A 25,018-nucleotide genomic window follows, 5' to 3' on the forward strand; every position below is an offset into this window, starting at 1 on the left:
AGCTTATGCAAACAGTATACCCACCATTGGATGCCAGCCAAGCTTAACAAAAAGATCTGACTGTACTTTGAGAATAATTGCCAATTTGTTTCTGGTGCAGGTAACTGATTAAATATTAATCCTTGCCTCATTAAATATTTAACAGTAATTTTACTTTTGCAAACATTCAGTTCATAGGGTAGTAGCCGTGCCATGAACAAACAGGCCTTATGATCTCAGTGTAAGAAATGTTAGCTGTTTAAAATGAACACCATTTCCATACCTGTATTCACTCTACAGGCCGAGGTAAGCTTCAGGGGCAATTTTTACATTCTGTGTATAGATAAGTTCATTCCTAGACAAGAAAGCACCATGACCTAAACCTTATTAAAATGACTTAAATACACAAACATACATGCAGGACAAAGGGTGGTAAAACTCGTACTGTTCAAAGAAACTGTTCTTTAATTGATAACCTTTGATATGGCAACACCATGGAAACCACTGTTAGCAGTACCAGCATTGATCTAAAATATGCTATTATCCTTCCAAGATAACACTGACTGATGTCAGCTCACACCATGTCAAGCTTTTGTGGACCATTTTCTAATCAAATACACCACTTTGGCTGATGGTTAGGTAGTCCTCGGAAAACATATGCCGTCCAACTTTCTGCAAACTACCAGCTACTAGGTATAATCTAGAAAGCAGTTTTTCTGACAGGAACTTTAAGGGAAGGGGTCATTGGAACTGCTCGTGTGCGACTTCCTTGTTTACAAATAATGTATTCCATGCATGATATTTAGATGCATCAAGTCAATATAGCTGCAATATTCACGATACGATATTCATTGTTAACCCTTTGAACCCGGCTTGAAAAAATGTCCATATGATATCATACATATAGGTCACCAGGGGTCAGGGTGCAAAGGGTTAACAAACATGTTTTAACTTTCATCAATCGCCAACGTACCCTAGATACAGTGTTTGCATCGTTCGAAGGGGTCCCTGGCAACCTTTGAGCAGAGTTCTGATGACCCCCCCCCCCCCTTTTAACACCTTTAAACCTGTCTCTGCCATATCATGGTTTGACTAAATAACATATTGGTTTCACTGTCCACAGATTCTGGTGCTCCAAGCTATCCTAACCCTTGCTTATTATACAGAAACAACGATCGTTCATCATACGGCATGTACAGAACAGAAATTTTATGCTTCAAGCTAAGTATCTATAAACATCATTTTAGGATAATGTGTGACTCATTTGTGACTGACAGAACTGAGAACTCACTCATCTGTGACCATTACAGCGGCATCTGTTGCCACGGTAACAAGCAACGGACCACTTCTCTTAACAAAGTTTAATGAGGAAAGTGACACAAATTTACCCATAACCATTATTCACAACGTTTAAGACAGATCAGTCTAGAGCAACTATGTGCAATTAATGATGAACCACTGCATTTATTAATTCACCGAGTAACCTTTTCAATTTTCAAATTAAGTCCTAAACACTTGATCAAAATTGTGTCAATATTGGATATTTTTAGAAAAAGTGTACATTGGCACATTCAACTTATGGGGGATGTTTGTAAGATACTTTGTGATAAATATTTGTGGATAAAATCTTATGAATTGATTGATTGGATGTTTTTTTCTGCATTCTTTGAACCCTTTCACTGCCATGGTGTGGCCGAAACATATCTTTATCAATGGTGAGTGTGGACCAATTTATAGGGCACTGCTTATAAATGCACAGGTGAAATATGCCTTACCTATAGGTAAGCGGACGAGTAGGAGGCGGTTTACGGAATTTAACGGTACAGTTTGCCAGTAAAACTCGAGGCCCGCAGGGCCGAGGAGTTTTATGGCAAACTGTACCGTTAAATTCCGTAAACCGCCGACTACGAGTTCGCTGACCGTGTTATACCACGAATTTGCCGAGTTTAGAGCCTTGTTTGCACGCCGAAAGTTTTTATTTGTAATTTTAGTGCAGTGCAAGTTGAAACTTTGGCAGGAAAACATTAACGCGTTTTGACACCTTGTTGAACGAAAGTATAAAAAAATAACCCATGATTTGATAAAACAAAGTTGACATGTTTTGCTATTGTAGTACGATGACATGTTGAGCACCTGGTTTGATTTGAATTGTATGAATTAAGTTTGATTGATTGGTTGGTTGAATGAAGTGAAAAGGTGTTTGCAGATCGACGTTAGAGCCACGCTTTGCTCATTTGGGTCGAAAACTTTGAGCAGCGTACACGCAATTGCCGAGTCGCTCTACGTATTTCGATATGGCGGATGAAGTACAAATGGAAGCTGTATCCGGTGCACTTCAACTATCAAAGCCAAAGATGGAAAGAAAAGTCCCCCTGTCACGCCAGTGCTAACGGCCACAATCGGAAGACCAAGCTACACAGCCACGTCAGAGAAAGGCGCAACAGAAACTGCAAGTACAAAAAAATACGTGTAGATCCACAATGACTGTGGTACTGCGTGTGTGTTTGCCTGTAGCTAGATTTAACTTTACCAAAGGCGACTGAAACCTCTACATTCAGTGTTGATAACTGACTTTGAAGTCTTAAATTTCAGCTTCGAATGATTGTGATAACAATAACCTTAACACTGAAGTGATATTTGCAATCAATACCGTTATTTCACGGTGACCTATAATTGATTTTGAGATGTACAGTCGTGCAAAATTAATTCCGGTGATTCTTTTAAAGTGTCTTTACTCTGTACTTAATGGTGAAATAAATTTCTTCTGGTATAATGTCTCGCATTTGGTTTTTTTTACTCGTCGCCACGTGACTTTCTTTGTTTAAAAAGTGTCCATTTTACAAGTTCTTTTGTTTAAAAGTGTCCGATTTACTAGTAAATCGGACACTTTTAAACAAAAGAACTTGTAAATCGGACACTTTTTAAACAAAAGAAAGCCAGGTGGTATATAATAAAATATTCGGTTATGGAAATTAGAGAGCATGGTTAGAACAATGGGCACGAGGCGGAGAGTGGTATAACTGTACTTATCTATGTATTGGCTATCCTGATGATAATTTTGTTAACCCCGTTTCTCTGTAAACAGGTCCACCATCACCACTGGTAACAATGGCTTTGGGCCAAACCATGGTGGTAAAGGGGTTAGCCCAATTGTTCTCGATGGGTTAGATGGATCTTTCCACTTTGGAATGTGGTGTGAGGGTTATACAAAAAATAGACATTACACAATTGTGTTGAATGATGGGTAATAGGGAGAAAAACTCAAATATTGGATGTTAATTTCGATGAGAAAATGTGTGTTTTGACTCTGTGGAGAAAGCTATTACCTCACTGTACGGTGGAGGCGCCGGGAATGTGCCACTAGGGTGTTCTACAAAGCCGGGTGGCGGAGCCTGCTGTGAGTAGGGCTCCTGGGATGCTACTGTGTGTGTGGTCGTCGAGGCGAAGACCACTGCTCTGGGTTGTCCGCTGCGTTGAATCAACACCTGCCTTCGTCTGTAGTACCCACAGCCTCCAAAGCAGGCCATGAGTACAAACACCACGATGCACCTTGGCAACGACAGAAAAAGACTTTTGTTTATTATCGACTGCAAGACATGATAAACACACAATTCAACAAGTCATCGTTGATGACACAGTCCCCACTTGTTAATGGGTGCTTTGATTACAGGTCCTCAGAGAGGATAGAGTCCTCTTCATTAGGTCTGTGATAAAAATACTTTTGAATAAATTCGCTTGATACATGTCTGAGTTGTAGTTCAGGACATGAAAAAATCGTAATAAAATGGCCACATGGATCGAATCACAAAACAAATCAATGTGCATATGTATGACATACGGTAGGTCAATGTCCTTGTACCAACTTTGATTAAAATTGGTTGAAATATGCCTGAGTTATGGCTTTGTACATGAAAAAATCATAACAAAATGGCCGCACAGCAGCCATATTGGATCGTATCACAAAACAAATTAACATGCATATGTATGACATTGGTCAATCTCCTTGTACCAACTTTGAATAAATTTGCTTGATACATGTCTGAGTTATGGTTCTGGACATGAAAAAACGTAATAAAATGGCCACACGGCGGCCATATTGGATTGTATCACAAAACAAGTCAATGTGCATGTGTATGACATGGTTGATGTCCTTGTACCAACTTTGAATAAAATTGGTTGAGATATGCCTGAGTTATGGCTCTGTACATGAAAAAATCGTAACAAAATGGCCGCACGGCGGCCATATTGGATCGTATCACAAAAAAAATTGATGTGCATAGCTATGACATTGGTCAATGTCCTTGTACCAACTTTGAATAAAATCTGTAGAAACATGCCTGAGTTATGGCTCTGTACATGAAAAATCGTAATAAAATGGCCGCCTGGCGGCCATATTGGATCGTATCACAAAACAAATTGATGTGCATATGTATGACATAAGTCAATGTCCTTGTACCAAGTTGAATATAATCGGTTGAGATATGCCTGAGTTATGGCTCTGTACATGAAAAAATCGTAACAAAATGGCCGCACGGCCTGCCATATTGGATCGTATCACAAAAAAGAATTGACGTGCATATCTATGACATTGGTAAATGTCCTTGTACCAACTTTGAATAAAATCAGTTGAAACATGCCTGAATTATGGCTCTGTACATGAAAAAATCGTAATAAAATGGCCGCCTGGCAGCCATATTGGATCGTATCACAAAACAAATTGACGTGCATCTGTATGACATATGAAGTAATCCTTGTACCAAGTTGAATGAAATCGCTTCGGGCATCTCTGAGATATCTGCGTGAACGGACGGACGCACGGACGCACGGACGTACGCACGCACGCACACACGCACGCACGGACACGACCAAACCTATAATTCCCCCGGACGGTGTCCGTGGGGACTAAAAAGCCAGATGCAGACACGAGAACACTGAACAAATAATATTGACACTTCATTATTAGCATGCCTTCATTTTTTATTCATTACATAAATAATGTAATCAACACAGAAATATTGTAGCTGACTGTGAATCACTCAGTACATGTAAAATAGACATGTATGGATCCTTTTTTTGTCTTTCGAACAGACACAAGCTATGGTATTACTTATATTTAAACTCATTTTGGTGCATTGGCCCTAATACTGTAGTGTCACTTGTCAGAGAGAAAGTGGGAATTCGCACATACCCATCCTGAAATAAACAATTACTTATCAAGACAGCTCTTTACATTGAGACTGAGAACATGAAAGAGACATTGAATTTGAACATTGAGCTGCAAGGTCATATAGCCAAGTGCAATTGATGTCATGTGTACGTCAATTTCTGAGCATACAGTGATTGGTTTTTAATTCATTTAATTTCATCAAAGCAAACAACTAAAATGCAGCAGCTCTATCTTTTAACCCATATCCTGCCAAGTTCATATGTCACTGTCAGGTCAAGTTGGTTGAAACCAATGGGGCATAACACGTCCCATACGCTGCATTTTCACAAAGACTTGAACATTTGAAGGCCCTGATAAAAGTTACTGTAAACATGATTTTTTGTTCGCTTACTTCACTAAAACACAGTGCCGGTATGCCCTGAGTAGGTGAAAATACCTGATCAGGTTTTGGCTCAACGCCAATTTTCACTGACTTTTAAGATAGGAAAGTTAAGCAGGCCTGGTAGGATGTAGGATAAGGGTTAAAATCGATAGAGGCACCTGTGTTGATATCGCTGATGTGAAAATATATTTCAAGCAGAGATTTGCTGTTCATTGAGTAACAGCAGTGACAGTTGTAGAATGATCTACGGTACATGTACACCTCAAGTCAACCTTGTTTGAAAATCCACTTTTTGCAATGCAAGGGTGATGGCAGTACATATCAGGTATGGCTAAATTTAGCGCAAAGTAACCGTGAAGTGGAGCCAAGTAATAGCTTGTATTACACTGAATCACCCTGACATGATGGCATATACTGTATAGTGACTGGACTGATTATTAAAATGACCCTCATATAGATGTTGGTACATACGTTTTAAAAAAAAAAAATACATACAAGAATCGTGTCTTGCACATACACGCATTCTACTCACCAGAAATACCACATGCTCCAGAAACTGTAGTGTTTATACGGTCTACAGCATGTGTAACTGCAGCAATATTCGGGAGCGTTGCAACTGCAAATCAGAGCAAAGAGCAAATGATTACCAAATACATAATAATGTACAGCATATGGGTGTATTGGGGTACGTTCATCAGTGCTGGCAATTCTACTGGTATGTAGAGTTGGTGTGAAAAAATGAACAACAGGTATTGCCATTGGCTGCTGGTTATGAATATGCTGATTGTGTGTTCAGTCTTATGACATGTTTAAATTGAACGTAAATGCAAGTCACTGTTGCGTACGAGTTTTCTTTCTCTGTAGTGCGATCTGAGATGCAAGATATGCAAATTAGATTACATTTTCAGAGAAGAGGAGGGCTTCAAGGTTCAAAACATGACAACAATCTTGTTTTGCTTTATTGTCCAAGATTGTGCAACTACAGTGACTCTTGTTTGATTAATATATTTTGAAGTAGGAACATACATGTATACTGCAATAAGAGAGTGCTGTTTGTTATGGCAAGATATCAGCAGTGTTACTCAATTGAAAATAACTCCCTCACTTTTTATCGATATTGACAAACTATGATGACAACCTAAACAATACAACCCCCGGATCATTGCGGAGTATTGAAACATCATCATCAGAATCTTACTTTGTGAGCAGAGCTACCACACATGTACCGGTAGGTGTATTGACACCACCATGCATGACTGATGGCAGTTATCATGATGTGACAGAGATGTCAACACCTAGCACCTCCCTGAGTACATGTAGATCAGAGTAGTCATGGCGTAAAAGAGACAGTAATGGTAGAAAAGACAGAGATTGCGAGTAATCTGGTTTTTACCTGTGTCCATATCCCGAACAGAATTCTCCGGCAACCTTGAGAGAGATTAACAAAAAAAATATATGTAGCATCATTCAGTTGACAAATGAATGAATGTTGCGACTTATCAAATTACAGCATGAAGAATCAAGCCTGTACATGTATCAAAAAAATATCAGGCAAAACAAAAATTGTTGGCACATTCTATAAAAGTTAAACAATTCTGCAGTTGTAAATCTTATAGCCTTGCCCTAACCAAGTTGGGGCAAAGCGCGAGCCGCACGACAGAAGCCCAGCCCCACAGCCAACCAAGGCTACAATTATTGCAGCTATAAATCTTACAGAGATGCCAGCAAAAACATGAAAATAAAGCACTTACACGATATCAGTACATTAAATTTGGGACAGAGTGTAAATTCTGAACAGCAAATATTAGAAATTTGTCATCACAGCGGTTTAATTATCCAAAGTAAGTAGAAGGCATTGGATATAAAACACATACAGACTAAAACTCGACTGGAAACAGAGCATGGAACTATATTTCACAAAAATGCGACAGAATGCAAATGCAATGATCAGCCTTTAAATGCCGAAAAAATCCCATGATATACGCTCTGATAAAGTCCCGTTAATCAATATAATCACACATGTAGAGAGTGCATATCTTTTTAAAAATGTAAAACACTCTTAAGAGATACATCATTTGATAAAATCTAAAGGAATATAAAATTTCATTTTCCGATGAAAAGTTTGGTTCAACCTTAATGTGTTGATTATAAAACTGCTAGACATGATTCTATGAGTTATTGTCCATTTATCACCCAAGTCTGGCTTCCACGCTGAATTCCAATTTTTTTTAATGTTGGGAAAGCATTTTACAGATGAATGATTGCTTCATCTGTTGAATTTAATGACTGATGATATGAGAGTCAATTGTCTGATGAACTCAATTTGTGACCATGATAACATCAAAATGTCCCCGGCAAGGCTAACGACACTGAGGGCAGGATTTCACCAGAGGGATCAGGTGGCCATGGCTACAGAGGTTAATATCCCAACCCAAGGCCGAGGAAGGTCAGTATGGGGCGATATGAATTTCAATGTCTGATAAAATGAAAACAATTCTTTAAGATTTGCTTCAAACTACCCCAACCCACCCTTGAAATCTAATTGTTGAATGTTGATCAAACTAAAGGTGCCTATTATTTCCTTACTGTGATACTTCCAATCATACTTAAACATACCCAGGATGGGTGACATTGCAAATAACAACAATATTCACATGATAAACACATTTACAATGTACTCCCGTTATCTGTAAGAAACCAGTCACTGTAAATATAAACACCAATTACAAAGTGTCATCATTTTTCAGCGGAGACACTTTCAAATTGTGTTTATATTTATAGTGACAACAACAACAACAATAACAACGACAGAGCTCCTGGTAACATCAATAAGAGACTGTTTCTTTGTGATACACAGGTACAAAGCATTATCAGAAATCAATCACAGAGCAACAAATGAATATATCACCATAAAATTCTTCGATAGAAACTTCAAAAATGGTGTCAGGCCAAATACGTGTACATGTACCGTTAAACGATACACAAGTAGCTTACAGTGATGTCTACAATTCAATGTAGAAGTACACATGACTGGTGTTTTGATACAGATTTCTTTTTGTCATCTTATAAATGTTGGGAGACAGCGAGCTACAGAGTAAACTCACTTTGTTGTTGTTTATGATATTGTTGTTTTCTTTGTTTTTCCTTTCGGATCTATGGTCATAGCACCACCAGGCCATTCAGCAAACTTTCAAAAAATTTTGAGGACATTTCTTCAATTTTTCCATTTCTCATTAAGTTACTCAGTGTAATCCCCGGGTTATATTGCAAAATACTCAGTATTCCAGCTTGTCAACACAAACTGGGCACACATGTACAGTATAATATAGGCATATGTACGGAGATATTTGCTTCATCCGCAGCTGAAAATTACCAGTCTGATTGTCAATGACTGAAGGTGAAATACGCACTTGAAGACTATATGTACCATCTGTTGTTGCTTTCACCCAACATACTGAAAATCAAATAAATTGCTGTCACAAGGACAATTCTACCGCTACATGAAATTTTACCACCTGGCAGATTTTCAATAGATCTTCAATAGATTTTGAACACTGCATTGGCTCAAAAATAAAACCTAATCTTTAGAGTGTATCTGCAGTATAATCTCCATGGACAAAATGAACAATCTGACAAAATCAGTGCATGAAGAGCTTCAATGTTTCTGGTACACATAAAATAAACTTTCATAGTTGGTGTCTGAAGAAGGAAGACATACACATTCTGCGATGGCCATTTAAATTTTAATGATAACGTCTACCTTTAAAAGTACAGGTGTCAAACTGAAATATTTCGGTATTATTCATTTCTGAACTATAACAAGGTCTCTAATTTAATTCCTCATTTGCTAGTCTTAGTAAAAATATTTTTTCTGCACCAACAGACTTTACTACAATTTGTATGACATTTGTTTTGGTTATCTTGATTATCTTAGCAAATTGTTGATTTCACCGGGGTTACTCGACAAAAAGTGCACCAACAAAACTGTCAAGTACAATTTTCTACGATAAATATGGCTTTTTTAACGTACATATATACACAACTTTGGTGGGACTGAGTGCCTGTAACTATTGCAGCTGCAGGTACGTACTCACACGGCCAAAATGACGTATTCCGTGTGATCGTAAATTGACAATCTGCATCACGGATTATTTTATGAGGTGAGTTATCATCAGCACTGTAAAACTCTGTACATGTCGGAGCTACGCACATCAATGTAAAAGGACGATGACACACATTAAATATGCAAATATACCAGTACATTTGAACGTAATTGTTTTCGATGTGGGAGAACTTAGTCTATGCACTGGTTCAGCAAACAAAGCACGTTACCATATTTATCAAAGAAAGCATAACAAATGTCAGGTTTGCATAAAATGAAAAAGAAAGTGTGAATCGGTCGTCGTTCCCATAAAAGCCACTTCATGGCACATGACAAATCGCAATGTGCTGTTCAGGTGGTCTGACTGGCAATAAGGCTACTGCTTTCAATCATAAAACCCTCGCATTCTTATAAAAAAAGCTCCAAGGCTTTTTTGTGTTGTGTCCCCTTCACATCTGGTACATTTTTGATATCAAAATTTTGAATACAAGGCAGAACCCAACCACAAATGGACAGCCTTGATACAACCGTAAACTAGGTCACTGGATCTAATCTTTCTATTAAAATTCATTGTATTGACAGTCTAATTCTAGAGTTGCAACTTTTGATGACGTTTTCATAATTTTTGTTTTTAATGTCAACTCCAGTTTCTTGTTCTACTCACCAACGTCTACTCAGATACAGCATTCAGCTTGTCAACTCTGCCTGTACATATGCATAATACATTGCATGTACAACGTACACTGCATTGTTATTGTTGAAAAAAAAACTATTCTGGACTGGAATTTGGAGGTAAACAATAACACCGTACTTTACACAGATAAATCCTACATTGACAAGCTAAATAATAGGAGTTTCAACATGCTTTGGGGAGACAAACAAACAATTTAACAACTGTACTTGACATGAAAAATAAAAAAATAGTGACCTAGCGGCCGATATAGCTCCGCTGTGTTTATGTAGAGAATAACTATTTTTGACACTTGTTGATGAAGAAGGTGGAAATCTTTGATAGCTCAATGCAGTGGCCAGAAAAAAGTGGCTAAAATAGCTGCAAAAATACACAATTGAAGATTTCATCATACTTTGAATATATCACATCGGATCATCCCTAAGAACATGTCAACCAAAGCTATCTGATGAGTAGTTTTTTGAGAATAAAATTTTCTGACCAAAAATGGCAACAATTGCCCCAAAAAATAAAAATTGCAGATTTCATCATAATTTCAAAGGATCAAATTTTGTTCATCTATAGAAATCTGTATACCAAATTTCAAAGCTGTTAGACCAGTACTTTTTGAGAAACACATTTTCAACCAAAAATGGAAAAAATTGACCCAAAAATTCAAAATTACAGATTTCATCATAATTTCAATAAATATTATTTAGTTCATCTATAGAAACCTATATACCAAATTTCAAAGCTATCAGATGAGTAGTTTTGGAAAATACACATTTTTGACCAAAAATGGCAAAAATTGCCCCAAAAATACAAAATTACAGATTTCATCAGAAATTCAATATATATTACTTAGCTCACCTGTAGAAACCTGTATACCAAATTTCAAAGCTATCAGATGAGTACTTTTTACGAAACACATTTTTTGACCAAAAATGGCAAAAATTGCCCCAAAATTACAAAATTGCAGATTCATCATAATTTCAACAAGTATCATTAAGGTGATCTGTAGGAACCTGTATATCAAATTGCAAAGCTATCAGATGAGTAGTTTTGGAAATACACATTTTTTGACCAAAAGTGACAAAAATTGTCCAAAAAATACAAAATTGCAGATTTCATCATAATTTCAATAAATATCATTAAGTTTATCTGTAGGAACCTGTATACCAAGTTTCAAAGCTATCAGATGAGTACTTTTGAAAATACACATTTTTTGACCAAAAATGGCAAAAATTGCCCCCAAAAATACAAAATTACAGATTTCATTAGAAATTCAATATATATTACTTAGTTCATCTATAGAAACCTGTATACCAAATTTCAAAACTATCAGACCAGTAGTTTTTAGAGAAATACATTTTTTGACCAAAAATGGCAAAAATTGCCTTAAAAATGCAAATTTGCATATTTCTGCACAATTTGAACAAATCTGAATAGATCATCCCTAGGGACATATGTGCCAAATATCAAAGCTATCTGACCAGTAGTTTTGAAGAAGAAGATTTTTAAAGATTTTTTTACCAAAAATGACAAAAATCGCCTTAAAAATACAAATATGCAAATTTCACCACGATTTGAACAAATCTGACTGAAGTCACCCTAAGTAAACTGCATATCAAATTTCAAAGCAATCGGACAAGCAGTTTCAGAGAAGAAGATTTTTTTACCAAAAACACCAAAAAATGCCCCAAAAATACAAATATGCAAATTTCACCACGATTTGAACAAGCTGAAGTGAGGTCACCCCAAGTGAGCTGCATATAAATTTCGAAGCAATTGGACTTGCGGTTTCAAAGGAGAAGGCAATTGTTGACGGACGACGACGACGGACGACGGACGACGGACGACGACGGACGACGACGGAAAATCAACCTATTTGATAAGTTCCGCGTCGCTGACAGCGGAGCTAAAAAATAGTGAAACAATCATTTTCTTTTGGTTAAAGTTTCTAAGCTGGAGATAAAAAACCCTAATACTTTAAACTTTTTTGTAAAAGGCGTCTGTAAAACATCTAAGCCTGTAGCCCTCATATTTTATCAGAGGGTTGACTGTATATTACTATTAGAAGGAAAAACATTTTCCACACTTGGTATATATTTGTGCTGCCACTTTTTACGTGTGGAATATAACGTTCACAATTACATTAACTGCCAATCTGTACATCATGTCTGAATGATCCAAAGTTTAGGAAATTGATGATGAACTGTCAATTTGTGAGCTGTTTCTTGCTGAAACTGACTCAAAGACCCTGGTTCGCCACACTAACATACAATGATGTACCTTTAGCTTGGTAAACACAGGTTCAGAAAGCCTGGTTTGGCCAAACCAGCCCTGAGCAAAACATGGTGGAGAAACACCAGGCTTTCTTCACTGGTGTGCGTGTATGCCAGACATAGAATCAAGGCAGAAGTTGGCCACTCTGTACATGTACATGCATGATTAATAACTCAATGAGGGGTTGCTGCGAATCCCTAGCCTCTGCCACTCGGGTAGGTTGGTCATTGGAGTGGTAGCCCAGCAGAACACATCAAGGAGTGGCAGGGCTCATTTTCGCAGCAAAATGAGGGGTAGATTTGGTTCAAGTCAGTGAATTTTAAAAAAAATCACTTGTATAGTTTCTTTTGTATCTCTTCTATTTCATACAAACCTATTTGTAGCAGCTCAGGTCAGGTTTTCCCAGTGATCGAACCTGTTGCCTTTGAGTCTGTGCAGTAGTGAGTTAGTTTCTGCTGATTCTGGGTCAAACTTCCCTGGACCACGTTCACCCACTCACGCATTTCACATGAAAACAGAACACAAACCATGGTGTTCCCCAACTCAAACATTCATAAATCACAGACTTGAACCAAGTCTAAAAGAGCGGCTGTAGGAGTCTTTTTTGTTAGATACATTGATGTCTTGTGGTAGGAATAACAACCGCTCCAAGCTCGCTATCCCAGGATTCAACACTATGATCATTCCTTATTGTATACATTGTACCTGTGTTACTCACTATAAATTGAGCACTGCTTTACTGAAATTGACAACTATATTTCAAGTCATTGTCATGATTAATCACACTATACCTACACAAGTGCCTATTTAAGTCAATATTACAGCGTTTTTCTTTCTTTTTCAATGTTAAAAATAATCCAGCTGAAGAGAACAACACTTGTGTAGCTGTCTTTTGTGTAGCGTGTATTGGCATGTATAGTGCGTCCTCGTAAATGTGACCTTTAGTTCCGTGACCTCTAGGCCCGGCTCTAGCCATGCCTACTTCCTGCCCTGCCCTCGCTATGCTTACTGTATATAGTACAGTAAACACAGCGACGTCTGTACACGTGGCCAGAAGGCATGGCCAGAGGAATTGGCTAGAGGTCACGGAACTAAAGGTCGTATTTACATATGATCACATTCCCCATTGAGGGCGCACTATACATGCCAATACAAGCTACACAAAAGACAGCTACACAAATGTTGTGCTCTTCAGCTTTATTTGTAACATTGAAAAAGAAAGAAAAACGCTGTAATATTGACTTAAATAGGCACTTATGAGCCCCTGTGATCACACTATACATAAACAACAGACTATTTCCTTACTGAATTACAATATCAATCAAAAATAAAGGAAATCTAAAAATGCAGGCTGTGAGTTTTTTGGATACCTTCCAAAGACAAAAGTAACTTGATAGCATTGTTTACTCAAACTTGTCCGAGTGCATCATTGGTGATATTACACTCTCTATGACACGTACAGTCATGTTTGACATTCTGGAAAAATTTTCCTTTGTTTTTGCTTTGGTACAATTATTTCAATGCATGCAAAAATTTGACATTCTCTGATTTAAACACGATTGGAATTAATTCGGGAGAATAGGATATTGTAGTTACGTTGGTTTAATCAGCAAATTTAAGCTCATCTACCTTTTTTGCGATTCACTTGTTTTTATGGGTAATTTGTAATATTGCAACTTTCAGCTTTTGGGCACCTAACACTATGAAGTTGAACAATTGAAAGATCCTAATCTCCCAAATTAGTTCCAATGCTGTTTGTCAACTTTTGCCAAAAAAAGAACCTTTTCAGAGAAAAATTATGAGTTGCTGACTAGAAAAAAACAGAGTCTGAGAGTGATTGAAGGTACATGTAGTTGTGATGCCTGAATTATTTCTGGACTATAGAAAAATGAATTATTGAGATCAAAACCTTTGAAAATTGTAAAATATACAGAAAGCCGCAGGTACATGTAGGTCAAGTTATACAAGCAGGAACTACGGTAGTACTGTATTATTGACTGCCATTTAGGATTTTCGGTCATTATGAAATATTTAACATTATTTATCAAAGAGACATGACGCTCATCTTGGAATCAAATCCTAATCTCTGCTTTGCCAAAACCAAACTTTACAAGTGAAAAGCACACAGGGTGGACTTAGAATACAAACTTTAATCAGCAAATTGTTTGTAATACAGTCAATATCCTTGTTTTTTGAGAAGTTCACATGTCATGCGTTTGTGGAAGACAAACATTTCATGGTGCATGTACTAATTGACAGTAGGGAAGTTTGTTGGTAAAATTTGTATTTGGTTATTGCGTTTCTGCGACAGATTTTCAGAGAAAATGACAAGGCTTTCAAAGTTTTCTTACATATATCAGAAATACCTTGGGTATTTACCTCAAAAATGAAAAAAATGATTAACCCATCCCTCCAATGGATTTCAAATTGATGCTTGTCTTTTATGCTTGAACAATACAACTTCCTCAATCACACCAATACAACTTCCTCAATCACACCAATCTCATCAGGAGGGCCAGTGTGATTGCTTTTCTATTCGCATTTCATCTACATTTGATCATTAAGTGACACAATGTGCAAGTGAAAATGTACTCAGTGTCTGGACATTACAAAACAATCCTGAATTGTTTTTTACAATTTTGACAAAACTGAGTTTTCTAATGAGCACTAAAAATGTCCTACATTTAACTGAAGATTAATATGGAAAGTTACATTTCCATCTAATTAAAGTTCTGCTTTTTCCTGAAATTCTGCTTTTGCTCACCTCTGTGCAATATCCTGCAGGGCTTCCTCTTTTTGTGTGGATTGAAAACCAAAACCAAATGTACAAGATCTCAAGCTACACGTGATAGCTATTTCTAAACTAGAAATCATTGTTAACCCTTTGAGCACCGGTCAAATTTTGTCACCTTTATCATATGTACACCAGTCAATGTTTTCCTAATTTTTGTTAAAATTTTGATAAAAATCAGTAGCCAATGAAACGTAATGTCAGTTTGGTCCAAAATTATGAAAAAAATTACATAAAAATTCATAAAATCGGTAAAATATTGCATCATTTACAGCGCTCAAATTGTTAATATGCAGACCCATGGGCTATAAAAAAAAAGTTTGAGAATTTCAGATAAAGAGTGAAACTGTGCTTCTTATTTGCAACACTTTCTTCACTTTGAAGCATCTTGATCATCAGCGGCACTGGCTGTGTATACTGTTAATATCAATACAGCTTGGCTCAGTAGCCTAACAGGTGGCTGCTTCAAGTATATGTAACTTTGAATGGGATTGTCATTGAAAGTGATGGACTAAAAAATCTCCAAAAACAGTAATCTTGGCAAGGCCAGAATTTTAAGTGTATTTTTTTTTAGTTGTGGGAATGATTTGCTACAGACTCATTGTTGATTGTTTTCCTAAGGCCACGAGAAATAGAAGTAAAAAATGTTTCTCATCCTCGCGCGCCTCAATTAAGACCTGCTGCGTTAACATTTTTTCTGCTCATGAGGAAATAAAATAAAAAAACGCAAAAATACACAAAGATAGTGCATAAGAGTGTTGTATAAAACAGAACTGTAAACACAATAACTGACACTAACATTCCATTCAGAACCGTACACATATGTCACTGTTATATTATGCTGTCAAAACTGTGCATTGCTGCACTAAAAGTCAAACCACAGAACTGTTGCTATACAAAAAGCAGCACTGCTGTGCATTTGTCTCTGCATGCATTCCTATGTTGTCCTTATGTTTTTTTGCGCTTTCTTGTTGGTTGAAGAATAAAAAAAACAAGTCATCGTTGATGACCCAGTCCCCGCTTGCTAATGGGTACTTTGATTACAGGTTCTGTGATAAAAATACTTTGATACAGATGGCACTCAATGGCCAAGAATGAGTTCCATGGTGATGAAAAACATAAAACCAATGTAGGCCACTATCCTAAAGGTCATTAAATGAGTCAACTAGGAATTAGTTGACAGGATGTTGCAAGACATTTTTTTCATTCTATCCTAACACTAATAGATAACCGGTACCATATTTCATAAAGTTTAATGTAGTATTTACAACACTATGAGATCAACATCTGTATCAAGTTTCATCAAATTTGACGTTGTATTTGTGGATATATCACTCTAATTAGGAAAGTTCATTACATATGCAATTACAAATTAATTAAAATGACACTGATAAATGTCTTTTTCACTGTTAAAGCAATGTGAGCTTAACATCTGTACAAAGTTTCATGAAATTTGATGCAGTTTTCTGACATATCAACCTAATTATGAAACTTCAATAATTGACATGATACTGCTACATGACGTGAAACAACTGACCAGCATGTATGAAAATAGGTCAATGTCCTTGTACCAACTTTGAATGATACTGGTGGAAATACCGGTATGTCTGAGTTATGGCTCAGTACATGAGAAAATCGTAACAAATTTGCCGCCACGCAGCGATATTTGATCTTACTGTTTAAAAAATCAACACGTATATGTATTACATAAGTCAATGTCCAGGTACAAACTTTGAATAAAATCAGTTGCGACTTGCTAGAGTTATGGCTCTCGACATGAAAAAAACCATAACAAAATTGCTACCATGTGGCCATATCAGACCATATCGAGAAACAAATCAATGTACTTATGTATACTATAAGTCAATGTCCTTGTACCAACTTTGAATAAATTTGCTTGATACATGTCTGAGTTATTGTTCAGGACATGGAAAGTCGTAAAAAAATGGCCACAAGGCGGCCATATTGGATCATATCACAAAACAATTCAATGTGCATAAGTATAACATAGGTCAATGTCCTTGTACCAACTTTGAATAAAATCAGTTGAGATATGCCTGAATTATGGCTTTGTACACGAAAAAATCATAACAAAATGGCCGCCTGGCGGCCATATTGGATCATATCACAAAACAAATCCACATGCATATATATGACATTGGTCAATGTCCTTGTACCAACTTTGAATAAAATCTGTTGAAACATGTCTGAGTTATGGCATATTGGATCGTATCACAAAACAAATCGACATGCATATATATGACATAGGTCAATGTCCTTGTACCAAGTTTGAATAAAATCGGTTGAGATATGCCTGAATTATGGCTTTGTACACGAAAAAATCATAACAAAATGGCCGCCTGGCGGCCATATTGGATCATATCACAAAACAAATCCACATGCATATATATGACATTGGTCAATGTCCTTGTACCAACTTTGAATAAAATCTGTTGAAACATGTCTGAGTTATGGCGCTGTACATGAAAAATCGTAATAAAATGGCCGCCTGGTGGCCATATTGGATCGTATCACAAAACAAATCCACATGCATATATATGACATTGGTCAATGTCCTTGTACCAACTTTGAATAAAATCGGTTGAAACATGCCTGAGTTATGGCTCTGTACATGAAAAAATCGTAATAAAATGGCCGCCTGGCGGCCATATTGGATCATATCACAAAACAAATTGACATGCACATCTATGACATTGGTCAATGTCCTTGTACCAACTTTGAATAAAATCGGTTGAAACATGTCTGAGTTATGGCTCCGTACATGAAAATATTGTAATAAAATGGCCGCCTGGCGGCCATATTGGATCGTATCGCAAAATAAATCGATGTGCATCTGTAGGTCATAGTGCTATGCCTTTGTGCCAAGTTTGAACAAAATTGGTTTGGCAGTGTCTGAGAAACTGTTGATGACGGACGGACGGACGGACGGACGGACGGACACACGACGGGACCCAATCTATAAGTCCCCGCCGGACTTCGTCCGCGGGGACTAAAAATTGAGAAGAAAAACCCCCCGTCACCGCATCATTTTTGCAATATGTCTAGGATGAGAAACAAACTTTTCATTTTTCTTGGCCTAATTGAATACTGTATTTTTAGAAATTAGCATGTTTTTCAATATAAGCTGATTCTATTAGCAAAACCAAACCTAAAGTATTTATGCACTACATGTGAATGTCAGTTATAAACCCACACAGAGTTCTATATAGATATTAAGTTGGCATTCCATCAGACAAAGCAAACATGCATAAATATTAATTGTCGAAAAAATGTTTTCCTGTCAAAACTTGAAAATTAAAAACAAGTACAAACCACATTTCCAAAAATGGGACAAGCGTCTACTGATTAGATAACTTTTTAGACAGAAAACGAGGAAAATTTCTGAAAAGTGCATGCAAATTTCATCACACTTCAAACATACCGGTACAAGAGGAACCTGCATAGCAAATTTGAAAATGATCACACATTGTGATTTTTGAGAAGTAAATTTTGTTGTTCAAAGTTGGCAAAATTTTGCCTGAGTAATATATAACTATCTGTGATAAATTTACCATAATTTGAAAGATATGATAATATCCCAACAATGACAAAAGCTAAGTGTTTCAAAATGACTGATGTTCTCAACCATGTTCCTTCAAATTCTTGGCGTTTCTGCAATTGACAGATTGCCTTTATCATGATAAAAAGTGATCAGATTACTATAGGCAACACTGGTAAAATGTGAACATTATAAAAGGCATGGTATCATAAAAGGCATGATAAAAATACGAGAAGTACATAAACACAAGGGGACAAATCCTGTCAGTACAGAGAAGTTCATAAAAGAGGCACAAGTACAAAAGAGAAAATCCAAATCAGTCTCAACAAAACATTGAATTCTTTGATTTTATGCTATTGCTGCTTTTATATAATGATATTATCTTTATTAATTGCAGTTCCAGTCAGTTTGTGTTTACTTGGTCACGCTACCAGTTTTTAGGAGTTTCTTTGTTTGGCATTTATGTACCATCTCTTTCAATTTTCACATGTGACAAGTGTATGACATTTTAACTTTGTCTATTCTTGTCTCATAGTTGTTACCCTGATGAAAGCAATCTGTAAATTGTAGAAATGTTGGTACAACAAAGATCACTGCAGATTAAAGGAACCAGTTGATGCAAAACACGTAGAGTACAGTAGAATATCTGGTGGAATTTCCCTCCGAGCTGATAACTTCTTCGGTTATACTTATAGTTGTTGAACTAAGTCTATTTCTTGGAACATATGACATTCCATGAAACAAAACTCATCAAATTTGAAAGCTACTGAATTTCAAAAGAGAATTTCAGAAAAGACGATGCTAAATAGGTCAAAATTTGCCTGATTTACACAAACAAGTAAATGTCATCACAATTTGATTCAATCTGGATGGGTTATCTTAAAGGGATCTACAAATCAAATATGAGCCATCCTGGCCAACAGTTTTTGATTTGAAGACACCATTGTACAGTAGCAGGTAGATTGTGGGAGATGCAACAATATTTATCGGGAAAGCTCTGAGTCGTTGACAAAAGAGCTAAAAAACCTAGACTTGAGTGAAGTAGCAGTGTGGTGTCAATAGAACTAGAATATAATGACAGATTAAGGTCACTTGACAGCTTGTTATCTACAGGTGACAGTCTCTGGTTTCAAGTCACGAATACAATTCATTAACTCATATTCACAGTAATTGCTATTTCAGACGCATTTATAATGGCCATGATTGTAGACAATTCAATGTAAATCCACAAATGATGGTATGCATTTCCATGTAACCATGATCACGGGGGAGTAATCATTTTTTCACAAGCTGGACTGATTATCTCTTTTTATAAAATGCCTCAAGTTCTATAAAGAAGTGAATCCATCTGTAGGGACTTTTTACTTACTATTTCATAAAGGAAAGTGAAATATATCTTACATTATGGCAACAAGATCTCTTGAGACTGAAGCAGACAAATATATTTTGCTCTTGGACATAAAAATTAATGTGCTTGTGGTTGGCGTTACTTTTTAATTAAGAAAATGGCTTGCATATGAAAAATATATATATAATATCTTTCTGTGATGATTGAAATGTAAAAAGGTTTTACAGCACTCGAAGCGAAGGTACAATGTAGTAGGAGTAGGTGCCCTGAAAATGAAAGACTGAAACTCTTCCTCGAACATTTCCCCGATGAAACTTTCAACCATACTCTAACCAAATCAAAACTAAAAATCAGGGGTCACTGCACAAAGTTTGGTACTAGCGATACAAATTACGTGTACCTGACACTCACTGATATTTGGAAATCAAAAATGGCCGCCATCCCTGTGTTAACTCTATGGGGAAAAGTTAAACTTTCAATTTCAGAAAAACTGAGATGGTAAAAATTGTTCTTATTCTAAAAGCTTTAAAATGAGCCCCAACAAGAGATAGCGCACAAATTGAATTTTAGTAATTTGAAAGACCGAATGTGTCCCCAAGGTGTGTTCTACCCTAAGATAGTATGTGCCTCGAAAGTAAAAGACTTAAAACTTTTGCTCAAACTTACTTTCCTGAATGAATCTTTCAACCATTCTCTCGCAAAAGCAGTTATAAACTTGTTGTGTGTTTTGTTTTTTTTTGGGGGGGGGGCACTGTGCAGTTTGGAACTAGCAAAACAAATTGCCCAAATTTTGTGCAATTTTTGAAATTCAAAATGGCCACCATTCCTGTGTTAACTCTATGGAGGAAGAATTAAATTTTGGATTTTCGAAGAAAATTCGCAAAACTTTTTCTTTCACCAAGAGCTTTAAAACGAGCCCCCACAAGTGGTAGACCTGACCAGAAAAGAATTGTAGAAATTTGAAAGTCCAACTATCTGTCCCCGAGGCGTGTTAAGTTACTGAACAAAAGCACCTGTGAGGAAACATGCATATACTGAGATGGTAGGTAATCTGATCATTCAGAAGACTAACTGTAGTCCAGCTCCATAATGAAACGTCAGACTTGACTGTTTTACTCTATACTAGTATTTATGATCAGAACTTTTTTATTTTCATTTCCTCTTTAAAACATCGGTAACCTTCAAGCTCACAGTCGATTACACGATTACAATGCTAAACATTCAGTATTTTGTCTGCGTAAATAAAAAATTTAATCTGTGGCAATGTACGGCAAGTCAATTTCTTAAATGAATTGCTTGGGTTCATTCATTCACACGGATAACTTGTCGCTGAAATATAACACAGTACCGCTGTATTCTATTTTCAACAGAAGACTTTGAATCACTAGCTAGGCCATCAAAACATTCTAAAACGCCTAAAAATGTCCATACATTTTTATCCAAATGTGAGCTTAATTCTTAGCCAGAGATGAATATAAGTAACAACAGACATAATACCAGGTCTTGTATGTGTTTGCAAATATATATACTGTTTTCAATAAAATGTAGGTTTTAGTTTTTGAAAGCCCTCATGCGTAAACTTGTATCATTTGTGACTGTTACCGCCAAAGTACGGGCTCATTTTTCAAAAATGACCCCAATGGCCAGATATACAGAAAACAGACTATATGTGTGTGGGTCTTGGATGAAGGCAGTGCCTGAGTTTCTTGTTAAAAGCTCTGCTACTCTTGTAAGTGACGATGGTGGTGATGACTGCTGTTTAACCCTTTGAGTACTTTAATTTTTTCCAACCAAAATTTTAGTGCAACATTTTACCAATATTTATGAATTTTTCTGTAAATTTTGTGATAATTTTGGACCAAATAGCCATCACATTTCATTGGCTACAGTTTCTTATCAAAATTTTGGCAAAAATCTGAAAAAAATTGACCGGGATACATTTAATACATACAGGCAGCAAAAATTGTCTTCGACGCCAAAAGGGTTAAGTACGTGGGAAAAAAGCCACTGTAGTATGATATTACATAACAGTTATAAATATCGTCTTTCTCAATACTAATATATATACATTGTACTAGCAACAATTTCTAAATTTTTTAGAATGCGTCTCGGGAGACAGATAACCTGACTCTCAAATTTCTACTATATTTTTCTGGTCTACTGCTGGTAGGGGCTCATTTCTTGGAGTACGAACAATTTTCAACATCTCAGATTTTTTTGAAAATCCAAAATATTACTTTTCCCAAACTTTAACACAGGTATCGCGGCAAGACTGAATTTCAATGCTCTTGGTAAATTTCTTTCTCTTGTATCAAACTTGGAAATGTGACCTCTGATTTTCATTTCTTTATTTTGAAATAGAATGCTTATGAATTTCATTGGGGAAAGTTTGAGCAAAAAGTTTGTTTGACTGACTACCAAGTTTGCCCTTTTATAGAGTAACTGGCCACCAGATGGTTCAGAATGTTTGGCACAGGTGCTAAAGGAGAATCACAAACACTTACACTGTTTAGACTATTGATAAGATCTGCTGTTAAGACTTGCTATCATCTCATAGACCCTAGACAAACGTTTTCTCTACAGTCTATGCTTATCATCCATACTCCCTCGGTTATGTTCAGCACAGAAGACAACCTTGGTGATAAGGGCTGCCAGAAACACTGATGTACCGTAAACTAAATCTATAGTCAAGTGCAACGTGTATGGAACGAAGAGGAGGAGTCATGATCATGGGGTACACACTGCCCGCATGGAGGTACTCTCTTGTACTCCATACTACCCGGGGCAACTGGCCATATACGGGCGCAGGAGAGCCAGAGCTAGCTGCAGCTGTAACTGTTTTCCCTCACCATATGAGCTATGCTATGAACAAAAATAACAAAAAGGTAATTCTGTACACAGTCCTATAACGAACAAGCTCAATTGCAGCTCTCGACATATCGTTGCTATATTGTCTGAGGGAACCTCAAACCGTAGCATGTCGATGTCATGAGTCTGATGTCACCAACCGTAAATAAATCAGGGGGTGCCGACAGTACAGTCGGATCGATCGATCGTCCGTTCAGTTGTTTCCAACATATCAATACGCACAGAAAACCATTACCTTGACCTTTGTTGTGTACATGATAAGCGAACGTTGAGAGGCAACATCCTTACAAACACTGACGACATTTGACAACAGTGGCGAGTCTATTATATCTGAAACAGAAGTGAGTGCCCACCCATATCTGAACAACAACGGTTGTACATGCATTGTAAACAAGCCCCATTCTCATTCTACCATCTGCGATCACTACGGCGCAGTATATAGTCCAGAATACATGCCTGTACGATTGAGTAAACGCAAGAAACAACACAAAACCTACCTCTGAAATGAGGAACGTCAGAAGAGGGAGGAGTATACTTGATAAGTAACTCATATTGGCGGAAAAATCTTCGCGATCGCCGTTTTTGAGAGCGTACGATATGCAACAGGGCGGTTTGACCTTACAATGACCCCCAGCGATGAATCGCTTATATATGACGTACAGAAAGTATGACGTCATGAAATTCCGAACACATACGAGCTGTTTCGGAAATGTCCGTGGGGGCATGCTTTCACTCAGTATGCTCCTCGAAAGTGAACGACTTCAAACTTTTGCTCAAACTTTTCCCAAGGAATCTTTCAACCATTTTCTTCTAAAATCAAGAATAAATATTAGGAGTTTATTTTGGTACTAGAGAAAAATATTGCCCAAGATTCAGAAGATTTATCGATATTTAAAATTCAAAATGGCCGCAATCCCTGTGGATGAAAATAAAATTTATGATTTAAAAAAAAGCTAAGACGTAAAAGTTTTTCTTTCTCAAAAAAGCTTCAAAATGAGCCCCACAAGAGGAAGATCAGAAGAGAGTTTGAGAAGTTTGAGAGTCCAAATATCTGTCCCCGAGGCGCGTTCTTCTACCTTACGATAGTAGGCGCCTTGAAAAGATGTTAACTTTTGACCAAACTTTCGCCAATAAAACTTTAAACCTTACCTCTTCAAAATCAAGAATAAAAATGAGGGGGTCACCGGGCTTTTTTTTCACGGAGAAACAAAGTACCCTTTGTTACCGGACGCTTGAAATTCTAAGCGGCTGCTATCCCTGTGCGTGTGCGACTTTCTCGATTACAAACAATGTATTTCATGCATGATCTAGATGCATCAAGTAAACATAGCTGCACCATTTACATTTTATGATATTCATTGTTCAGAAACATGTTTTAACTTTCATCAATCGCCAATGTACCCTAGATACAGTGTTTACATCGGTCGTAGGGGTCCCTGGCAACCTTTGAGCAGAGTTCCGACGACTGCCTCCCTTTAACTTTATGAGGAAAAATAAAAGTTTCGATTTTCACGAAAATAAGTTGATGATTACTTCATGGCTTCGAGATGTACCCCACAAGTAGTAGACCAAATTTATAGCTTAAAATATATCTCTGGGCACTTCTGTCGGTAATATACAGGATAAAAACAATGAAAAAACAATCTATAGATATAGCTACTATCCCACTATTTACCCACAAATAAGAGACCTAAAAGGAGCAAAGCATGGGCTCATTAAGGTAGAATGTAACTCTGGGACAGATAGGCGGACTTTCCAATTTTAACAATTCTTTGCTGATCTGCCACTTGTGGGGGCTCATTTAAAGCTCTTGGAATAAGGAAAAAATTCACCGTCCTAGTTTTTCGAAAATTTTATTTTTCTCCA

General features: G+C 36.9%; 1 protein-coding gene across 1 annotated transcript in view; it reads right to left on the reverse strand.

Moving 5' to 3' along the window:
* The window catches only part of LOC139140897 (actin-binding protein WASF2-like), a 30,791-nt gene extending 6,987 nt beyond the window's left edge, over positions 1 to 23,804 (reverse strand). The window contains exons 1-4 of the mRNA XM_070710365.1: positions 23,650 to 23,804; positions 6,922 to 6,956; positions 6,061 to 6,144; positions 3,306 to 3,528 (exon numbers count right to left, since the gene is read on the reverse strand). Coding sequence (XP_070566466.1) covers positions 3,306 to 3,528; positions 6,061 to 6,144; positions 6,922 to 6,956; positions 23,650 to 23,703 — 396 coding nt within the window. The 5' untranslated portion in view covers positions 23,704 to 23,804. The remainder of the gene's footprint in view (positions 1 to 3,305; positions 3,529 to 6,060; positions 6,145 to 6,921; positions 6,957 to 23,649) is intronic.
* Positions 23,805 to 25,018: the final 1,214 nt, after the last annotated feature.

The sequence above is a fragment of the Ptychodera flava genome, chromosome 9 (assembly GCF_041260155.1).
Source record: "Ptychodera flava strain L36383 chromosome 9, AS_Pfla_20210202, whole genome shotgun sequence".
NCBI lineage: Eukaryota > Metazoa > Hemichordata > Enteropneusta > Ptychoderidae > Ptychodera > Ptychodera flava.